General features: G+C 39.0%; 1 protein-coding gene across 2 annotated transcripts; it reads right to left on the bottom strand.

The window, feature by feature from the left end:
- Positions 1-2,546: 2,546 nt before the first annotated feature.
- Positions 2,547-7,781, bottom strand: LOC18032488 (pentatricopeptide repeat-containing protein At1g06143). Of its 2 annotated transcripts, none has more exons than XM_006420351.2 (6): positions 5,633-7,781; positions 5,013-5,260; positions 4,869-4,927; positions 4,578-4,659; positions 3,589-3,653; positions 2,547-3,182 (listed from the first exon to the last, which is right to left on the bottom strand). In XM_006420351.2, exon 1 carries the CDS (start codon positions 7,408-7,410, stop codon positions 5,674-5,676), a length of 1,737 nt encoding a protein of 578 aa, XP_006420414.2. In that variant the 5' UTR covers positions 7,411-7,781; the 3' UTR covers positions 2,547-3,182; positions 3,589-3,653; positions 4,578-4,659; positions 4,869-4,927; positions 5,013-5,260; positions 5,633-5,673. The 2 variants fall into 2 exon arrangements, with proteins under 2 accessions (XP_006420414.2, XP_024046939.1); XM_024191171.1 differs by having other exon boundaries at positions 5,044-5,260.
- Positions 7,782-10,850: the final 3,069 nt, after the last annotated feature.

Here is a 10,850-nt window from a genome sequence, read left to right as displayed (position 1 = left end):
AATTTCTAAGTTATAGTAAACTTGGCCGCTGGCCCTGAGCCATACCATGCCATTCCTAGCGGATTCATACGCTGCATTGTGCATCATTCTGAGACAACTGCAGGTTGGTAATACCTTCTCACATTCTGAAGGGGAAAAAAAAAATTATTCAATCTCAACATCACACAATTGGACTGGTTAACTGAATGTATGAGCAATGTAAGCTCGATAAAACATTTAAATGGTCTCCCAATTTGAATCAAAGTAATCTGGAAACGGCTTCAATTTATGTAGTTGCAGAGTGCTCATCAAAATAACTTTTAAGGATTAAAAACAGATCAATGAATTTCAATACTCTTATTTAACTAGATATTCGATACCTCTAACAGTGATATGCAATAGAAATCCTCCAAATGCATCATAAGTGCACTTTGATCTCGAATTGCACGAAATTTATTTATCTCAGTTTGCATTATCTTTCAGTAAGTTCCTTCTCACCTTTCATCTGCATAAATGTTCTCAATGAACAAGAATCAGAAAGCACAAAGTAACTGTGAAATGAATATAAACTATTGGAGGAGTGTCAGCTGCCCTTTATGTCTAGGAACATGATAGGACTTAGGGCTAAATTAGGGCTGACTTTTATTGATTAAATCAAAAGAAAACAAACAATCAATCATGACCTACTATTCGAGAGGTAGGTCAATCTCTCCCAAAACTCCTAATGGTTCCTAATACCAAACAAAACTCAACATAGACCCTAAATGACTCCATAATCTCTTATTTATATCTAAACCCTAATTAATAATAAAGTTACTAAATTGCCCCTGCCCCTAAAATTACTAAACAGCCCCTGCCCCTTTATATTTGCGCCTAACATAAGTTTTCATGGGTCTAACATTACTCCCCTCCCAAAAAGACACCTTGTCCTCAAGGTGGAATCCAAGAAACTGCTGCTGTGTTCTTATCCGCAATCCTCTGTGCCAACTCCATTGACTCCCCTAACCCTCTTGGCCTTAGCAAGCGTAGCGCGGCTCAGATTTCTAGCTTTGGTCCCTTCATAAAATTCCCTTCCAACACTGCCTCTGAGATGTCCCCTAGACGTCCCGATAGCAGCTCAAACTTTTTTCTATACTCCATGATTGTTTTCTCTTGGATCAGGACAAAAAATTGTTCGTGCAAATCTCCCTCTTGAGTGGTCCGAAACCTCTCCAACAGCCGGTCCTTAAATTCACCCCACGGCCTCAATGGTTGTTGTTGTTCCCGCCACTGAAACCACATAAGGGTCTTTCCCTCCAAACATAATGCAGCCGCCATCAGTTTTTCCCCTTTCGAGAGTCCATTGATGGCGAAATAGCGCTCTACCCTATACACCCATCCATAGGCATCCTCGCTTTCGAAAATGAGCATTTTTAGTTTCCTTACCCCAAAATCGGCTCCAAATTGAGTCAGCCCGGCCCAATTTCGCGCCATTGAACGTCTCCAACCTCCCGAATCTACTCCATTTTCCGCAAATCCCGAAGACCTAGCCCAGCCCCATATTGGGCTGAAATCCCTCGCCCAACTGCATTCTGGTCATAACCACTCTCTTTCTCACCGGTAACCCCTCCTCCTAGCCATCTGCCCCTAAATTTGACCTGTCCAAACCCAAAACCGCCCTGCACAAGCCTAAATCCAGCCTGCCCCGGCCCACAACAGCCCTGCCCGGCCTACCTTGGCCCAAAACGGCCCTGCCCAACCCAAAATTTGGCCTGCCTAGGCCGTGAGTCACCCCCAAACGCTGCCGAGTCGCCAAGCCCGGCCACCCCCGACTCCCGCGCGACCCATTCTGATGCTGAAACACCGATTCCCAACCCTAAACTGCCTCCTCCAACCGCGTAACCCTCAGATCCACCGCCCCCCAGCAGCAACCCAGCCTCCTTTGCCACGCCCAACGCCAGGAAAGGCTCCCCTAGGCCGTAAGTCCCCTAGGCTGACCTCCTCGCCACCAAATCCGCCGTGAACTCTTGCCCCTAGCTGAGTAAGATTGGTGGTTTTTGGCCCTCCACCCTTTGTGCCGTCACCGAGCATGGGTTTCGTGTCATCATATCCTTCTCCTGCCACACTGCCTTGGCCTGTTGATATTACCAGTGGTGGGTTGAGGTGGAGTTCTATTAATTTCAGCAACATGGCTTCAAGGGATGAAAATTTTTGTTGAACGCTATTAAATTGCTCGTCAATGGTGGCCTTGAGCAAACCAATCTCCGCTTCCAAATTTTTCTTCAAGCACGTCCACTTTCTTTACTGCCATTGTCTCAGGATTCTTGCTCTGATACCACTTTGATAGGACTTAGGGCTAAATTAGGGCTGACTTTTATTGATTAAATCAAAAGAAAACAAACAATCAATCCTGACCTACGATTCGAGAGGTAGGTCAATCTCTCCCAAAACTCCTAATGGTTCCTAATACCAAACAAAACTCAACATAGACCCTAAATGACTCCATAATCTCTTATTTATATCTAAACCCTAATTAATAATAAAGTTACTAAATTGCCCCTGCCCCTAAAATTAATAAACAGCCCCTGCCCCTTTATATTTGCGCCTAACATAAGTTTTCATGGGTCTAACAGAACAATCGACTGAGTTAAAGAGTAACTACAACAAATCACACAGTAGAACAACTTTCTCTTATGAGGCATCATTAACCCAACCTCCCCAGAGGTTACACAACAGGATCATATACAGCATTTAGCATTAATTCAATATTTATATGTGCATTATTTAGCTCTCCACAATCTAATAACTGGTTATACATATTGTTTTCAAGGATAACAGGGACATAAAAGCTTAAAAGTTTCATGATAGCAGACATATTTCTCAGTTCTGTCAGCAAAGGCACAAGAAGAGTCAACGAGACTTCTCTTGTTCTCAAGCCCAGCACACAAAATGAAGAAAATGAGAAAACCATGCTTGTTTTGCGTGTTGTTATTAAGACTACATAGGAAAGTTACGTTATATCTTTTTAAATTTAGATACATTGCTGATCTATTGACTCAGTTCGGAATTCGATACCTTTAGGATAATCTTAAATGAGATTTAAGACAAAAATAAAATAAATAATCAAAAGACAGGAAACATACAAATTCACTAAGAAGAACGTCAGGTGTGGCCTCCCCAATCACATCACCTTGGTAACCGTCCTTCAGAACCTCCATAGCGGCCTGCATGACACATTTTAAAGCAGAAGCTGCATTCATTAGCTTCGGGTAGTGTACTGCGTGTGCAGGAAACAGAAAATAGAAGATTTTAGAGCCTCAAAATATATACCATTTCAGACTGCACATACTGACTAATTCCAATTTAGCTAATATGTGAATTGCAAGGTAAATTAATGAGATAGTGCCAGTAAGAAATGGTTCCAAATTTACTGGAAGAAGAACCAAAGCAAATGAAACAGGTTTACTTATGGTTCCACAATTGTTGTGCAACGACTAGCATCTTTACATAGAACAGCTCCTTCTAGTATTTCCAGACACAACCTTGAAAACGTGCATTCTCTTGACAAAGAAGTAGCAGAAAAATCCTTTCTGATCAACCATAGAAATTTTCTTTCACAGATCAACTTACCTCTAGTTGTAATTTTCCACCGCATCCTATTCCTTCCAACTCCACCAGCACTTCATGCGAATTTCCTAATAAAACACATATTTTATTTGATCATTAATAACTATTTGAAGACCCACCTAGCTTTAATCTGCCCTACACCAGCAAGGTTGCGAACAAAATTATTAGAAAGCTCCATTTCAAGTATGAGTACAAAAACACAATACCCTTGCTCAATAATGGATGCATAATTCGGCAACATAAAAGCTAGGCAAAAGCTAGGCAACCATGATGATTCATCATTTTAATATCAATGTCATGCATGAGATTCATTGAATTCTCACCATCACAGAGGCTATCCAGATTTAAGCCTGCGTTGCCGGTGTGTTTATGAGGCGTAACAAAGTTTGCATCCAGTTATTAGTATATATAAGTCTAATTCAGCTTTGAATTGGCAGAAGGTGTAACCCCATAAATTTGAATAAAGATGAATATCGTCATGGTTAGGAAACTTTATTGGTCCAATCAGGGGAATGGTCCGAATGGTTAAACTAAAGTAATTACAAACAGCTCAATTACATTATTTATCATTAAACAATTTAGAAATAAACTCTAATCTTGTTCTGCCAAAAGACGAGCAATGTAACAATATATAATCAGATGTTCCTGAGTTTCTGTAACATCAACATAGGAAAGCCAGCAAAAGTAAAGAGACTGCCAGATATAGAGAGTGACTATAACTTATATGCCCCCATTTAACCTTACTTTTGACTACCTGACCATCCAATTCCATGAACACATAAGGATCACTCGTTCCCAGAAAGCCAGTAGAACATGCATGAGTAATCTTATAACAGAAATAAAAACTAAATGAGTGAATTCTAACTTCTGAAAATAACTTTCCATTTCAGAAGAGACAAAAAATTTCATAAGCATATTGATCCAATATTTTAATAACAGGTTTTGATCACAGCAAATAGAAATACCAACAAAGCTGAAAAAGAACAACTCACCCAAGGATCCATGGCAGGGAGATTAAAACACTTCTCCAACTTTATAAATAATTGGCCATCATACATCTCATGCGCAAAAGACCTGCACATAAATTAACAAAATTTGGATTTTTACATGATTTTGCAAAATCATGATCTGTTTCCCAGTTCATTACCGAGTTCATCTCTACCTTTCTATATGTTCATTCACAGCCCATGCGCACACATAAATAACAGCATGGAAAATTATTGCTACCCATCATTCAAAAAGATTAGAAAAACAAAATCATTAGAGTGAAAATGGTAACATACTCAGAGAGATACACAGTCTTGCAACCTGCAACATCAACCTCTTTCCTCCCAACACTTTCCTAATCACAAAGCAAAACACAAAACAACCAAATAAATCACATGGGCACAAAAATATTTTTAAAAAATTAAGTTAAATTTAATTACAGGTGGGGTTGTGTAAGATTCGAATGCAAACCCAGCAAGAATGACAGCAAGATTAATATCAAATGGTGGCCTTTCATCTTGTTCTTTATCTTCAATCTTATCAATCTCAGCATCCTTTGTTTTGCAAAAGCAGCAAACTGAATAACCCTTATCCCCTTTGCTTTGATAGCTTCGCGGGCAAAGAAGACCAACTCAACTTTCCCAGAAAATGGTTTCTGAGGAAGTTGAGACACTGGAAGCGGTGAAACCTGGAAAAGAGGAAATGTGATTGGGACAGAATTGTAACTTCATGCTGTGAACTTGTAGGGAAGCCATTAGTAAATTGAAGTGAAGTGATAGTGGCAGCAGTTGTGTAATGCAATAAATTAAAACATGTTAGCATGTAATTGGAGAAGAAAAGAAGCTTTGAGAAAAATGTGGGAGACAAGTGGTTCGAAACCCCACGGTGCTATGTGAGGGAGTGGCTCTGGCCAACATTGCCATGTGGACCATTGAAACATTCAAGTAATAATCAAACTGTTACATCAGCAAAATAATTATCAAACTAGTTGGTAAATATTAATCACTAACTCAAGCAAGTTTGACACCAATGCATCCCCTAAAAAAGTAGAGTTAGTTACCTCCTCTAAAGGCATATCTTGAATTGATGAACATTGTACTGCTATAACATAGCCTCGAGTTCAGGTACATAGCTGGCTAGCTTTAGCTGCTCATCTAATTTAGAAAGTGACGAGTAAATTTCATCGGAGGCTGGGTGAGATTTATCAGAGGCCGCAAACTGATAAACCTTCCTTTCCATTTCAATCCAACTTGAACCAGGACATCTCTTTTCAATCCCCAGTTCCTTCATGGCAACCCTAATTTTGGTGACCTCAGCCCATCGGCTCACTTCAGCGTACATGTTAAGCAAAAGAGTGCAGTACCCGCTATTGTTTGGCTCCAAAATCATCAACTCATTAACAGCGATATGAGCAATCTCCAAGTTTCTATGAAGCTTACACCCACCCAATAAGGCACCCCAAATAACTGCATTTGGTTGAAATTTACTGCTTCTTATTAGTTCTAAGGCATCTTCAAGTAAGCCAGCTTTGCTCAAAAGATCAACCATGCATCCATAGTGCTCGACTTCAGGAGTTATGGAATACCCACAGGTCATGCTCAGAAACCTCCTGCGACCCTCTTCAACAAGCCCTGCATGTGTGCATGCACTTAGAACACTAATGAAAGTGACCCCATTTGGTTCGACATTTTCATATATCATTCTATCGAACATAGCCAGTGCTTCATGCGCAAAACCATGGGCTGCAAGACCTTCAATAATCGAATTCCAACAGAAGAGGTTCTTCTCACGCAACTTGAAGAAAACTAAAAGGGATCTATCTAAGCTCCCGCACTTTGCATACATATCAATCAACGCAGACCCAATATAAACATCGATATCAAATCCAATTTGCATTACATAAAGATGTATTTCTCTCCCTAAATCAAGGGCTCCGAGATGGGCACAAGCAGATAAAACAGTAGCCATGGTAACTTGATCAGGGCTAATCCCACTCTTCTTCATCTCATTAAAAGCATCCAATGCTTCTCTAAATTGGTTATTCTGAGAATAACAAGTGATCATAGTAGTCCATGAAATTATATCCCTTGCAGGCATTTTGTTAAATAATAACTCAGCAGCCTGAACATTGCCCAATCTTGCATATGCATCAATCATAGTGTTCCACGTGGCGATGTTCCTTTCAGGCATCTCATCAAACAATCTCCTCGCAGAACATAAATCTCCAGCTCGAGCATGGGCTAAAACCATTGTAGTCCATGAAAAAATATCTCTTTGAGGCATTTCATCAAACACGCTTCTCGATTCGAAAAATTTATTTGAATTCGAGTAATAATCAACCAAAGCAGTTTGCACAAACACATGGGAACCGAATCCATTCTTCCAAACCTGCCCATGCACAGCTTCTCCAGAACAGATATCCAACAACAGTGAGCAAGCCTTAATCAAGGATGAAAAAGTGTAACTTGTGGGCAAAACTTCAGCTCTCAACATATGTAAATAAAATATAATAGCCTGATGTGGGTGACCACAGTGAACTAAGCCTCTGATAAGTGCATTATACACAAAAACATTGGGTTCTTGCATCTGGGTAAAGGCTAAAATAGCGTAATCTGTACGGTGGAACCTACTCGTACAAAAGCTGACAAATTGATTAGCAAGGAAACAGTCTTGGTTAGCATTGGTCTTGACCATGGTGGCATATACACATTCCAGTTCTTTAACACTGGAGCATTTCTTCAGTTGATTTGCCATGGTGTGTATTCGGGTGAATGAGAAAGCAGTTGGGATTGAGTTTCGGTTAAAGCTAGTAACAGCTCTCACGTACTTGACAATCATTTGACGGTGAATGCGTCGGCGGAATGGAAAGCGGTGTCAACAGATTTGCGCTGTGCGATCCAAAAACCAGATTTAAAGGACACAATATCGCCACCAATGAGCCCCTACCGGTGGCCAGTAATGTCGAGCATCCGAGCAGAACTGTCAGTGGAGTGCCGCGCGTTCGCGACGGAGTCTCCGACGGGGCAGGAGGTGACGGAATTCCCGCAGGAGGTTGGCGGCGAGATGCACAAGCGGGGCGGCGCGCAGGATAAGGGGAAGGCAGTGCCGGTGTTCGTGATGCCGCTGGACAGCGTGACGACGTCGAATACTGTGAATAGAAAGAAGGCGATGGACGAGAGCCTCAAGGCGTTGAAGAGCGCGGGAGTGGAAGGAGTATAACGAATCGAGTATACTAAATTTTAATTGAACCACGACTAATTAAGTCCTCCAAATAATTTATGACTTCTTTTATGTAAGTCCAGTAATAAGTCAATAATACTCAACTACAATTGTACCACAATAATTAAGTTCCTTAAAAAAATTATCGACTTCTTTAATCAAGTCGGATAATGAGTTGAGTATACATTACCTTAATTAGACGACAACTAATTAATTTTTTTGATAAAATTCTTTAACTTATTTATTGAGGTCGGATAACGAGTTGAGTATAGTTGACTTCAGTTGGACCACGATCAATTAATCTCCTAAAGAATTCTTGATTTTTTTAATGGGAGTCGGGTCGATGTCACGTCGCAATGCTGGCAAAGGATCGTGGAATGACAATCTTGGTAAATGTTACTTCTTCTTGGCGATTGTACTTTTGCTGAGTATTCGGAGTTTCCCTAGGGACACTGGCTGCATTTCATTAAGATGGCTCCGAAAACCACTAGAACTTACCGGTCCAATGCGGCGCTTTCCAGTGTGGTTATTTGGGATACTGGGGAGGAATATTCTTCTTTCTTGAAGTTTTCAACTCAGCTTGCACTTATCCTACTTAAACGTGGCCAGTATGATGCTGTTGAGGTTAGTCCTATGCCTTAAACTTTCTTCCAGCAGCAAGTTCTGTTGGATGGAACACAATTAAACATAAACAAACACTTGTCCAGATATTTTGAGTAAGTTTTATTGATTTTTTATTTCAATAATGCCCTTTCTTAAGTATGTACTTACCATCATGGAAGCAACATGTACAAAAGGAGAAAATATGACAAGGTAGAGATGATGACTAGTGTGGACTCTAATGATGTTGCCTTCTAACTCAAGCACAACGCAGATTACATGAATTTTTGAAAGAGAGTAAAGTCTGTGAAGCTGTTCGCTGTTTCTTTGGGTATATATTTAAGTTTCCAATTAATTACTATAGCTATCATGTCTTAGCACCCTGTACCCCGTTGAAGCAACCCTACAGGGGGCACTGGGATATGAATTGTCCGGTAACTTGAACAAAATGTGAATCTCACTTTATCTTACACAATAATTTCGTATTCTTTATTGTTGTTGAAAGTTCTATAACAGTGGTGATGTTTCAATCTTATGAGAAGAAAGAGAAGAAACGCTCCTGAAACTTGCTCTTACTTCAGAGCTGCATCTAGGCAAGGAGCTTGCCAGGCTTTGTAAAGTTTGTCTCATGAAGTAGGATTTGGATTTAGTAAGCTTATTCTGAGAAATTCAAATTATATATATATATATGAAACACTGATTCCACTCTCTTTTGAAGGCACGGGTAACTTCGCTTTTTGATTAATTCTATGTGTACCAGATGGTTGCTTATCTTCTATAGCATATTAGCATGGAGCCTTCGTAGTATCAATGGGCCACTGCACATATACTTGAGCAATAATTGTATTAGTGAAGGTGCTTGTCAGTTTGCTCTGGCAGTCTTGCTGGACTGGAGGAGGTTGACGAAGCTTTTGGTCCAAAAGATGATTGCCTTAAGGTAAATTGAATTCAGTGAATCTGCCACTACCATCAAATCAAAGGACGACTTTGGGCAAGTTTATTTTAGATCTTAATTTATTCCGTGATGTTTTTTTTTTTTTTTGAAGTACTGAAATATTATAATTAGAATTTTTATTAATATTTACAATTAAAAATTTATCATATAAAATAACATCTTACCTTCAAATAATATTAGAAAATATCTACTTCACTCATATTAATGGAGAAAAATTTATCCACATCCAAATTAGTGATTGCTGATTAAATAAGTTGTATCAGTTGTTGTGCATATGTGATAAGCTATTGATTAAAAAAACACCTTAGTGTTTGGTAAACTATACTGCTGCGGTTGTTGTGAATTTAAAAAGCAGTGTGCATTTGGTAAATTTTATTACAAATGTGTTATTTTATTATACAATAACCAAAATAGATATAAATTTAAATTAACTTTTTGGAGCGTGTTAAATAATATTTAGACATGTCCTTTTCTTTTTTTTTTTTAAATATAAAAAATTACACAAAGTGAAAAAAGTACTCAATTAAAAGAATAATGCATTTCTGACGGAACGGAAGTGTGAAAGGGTTTAAAATAGTTGAAATAAAGTTTTTAAATAAGGAAGTTATTTGAATAATTCTGAATAGTACAAAACTAGAGTTTTAGATCTCTTTATATAATAGCCATAAATAACGCGAATTTACTAAAATTGACAAATCCAAAATATTATTTTATAACAAAATTCTCCTAATCAAACCAAGAAAAGGAAAATAAATTACACTCAAATCCGAATTCTAAACAAAGATAAAAATTTGAGAAGAATTAGAAAAAAAGGAAAAAATCTTAAAACTAAACAATGACCAGAAAAGAAAGGGAATTTTTTGTTTGACCATGTGTCAGAACAGCGCAAGGTGTTACGGCTTAGATTCATCTCATCACAAGCTTTGAAATAGTATATTATACACAAAAAAACAAACACCTGTAGCCTAAATTATGCCCTCCAGAAGGTATCCTGCTTGTAATACACAACCATCTTACATCAGTCCCCTTTGCTTGGAAAAGAATTCATCCTCGAGTTAGGCTGATACAACTCCTCATTATCTAGATGATATGGGAACAGGTCCGTTACGTTGAAATTGTGAGAGATATTCTAATTATCTGGCAGCTGAAGCACAAAAGCATTATCATTAATCCTCCATGCCACGTGAAATGGACCATATCTCCGTTTTTCCAACTTGGCACGAATATCAAGGAAACGACTACGTCGCAAATATGCCATCACCAAATCTCCCTCTTGAAACTCTTTACATCGGTGTTTGTCTACCTCAGTTATGTACTTAGCATTGACAGCCTTCAAATGAGCTCGAACCTCAGTATAAATCTGAAGAGCCTTTCTACCACATTATCCACTACTTTGCTCTCTTTTGCTGCCATATGCATGACAGCCAAATCACAAACATGGCATGAGGAACAAGTGTAGACAATCTCAAAAGGAGTCTTACCAGTAGATCAATTTACCATATTG

This window comes from Citrus clementina, unplaced genomic scaffold (assembly GCF_000493195.1).
Source record: "Citrus clementina cultivar Clemenules unplaced genomic scaffold, Citrus_clementina_v1.0 scaffold_9, whole genome shotgun sequence".
Classification (NCBI taxonomy): domain Eukaryota; kingdom Viridiplantae; phylum Streptophyta; class Magnoliopsida; order Sapindales; family Rutaceae; genus Citrus; species Citrus x clementina.
This window is presented reverse-complemented; position numbering and strand designations above follow the sequence as displayed.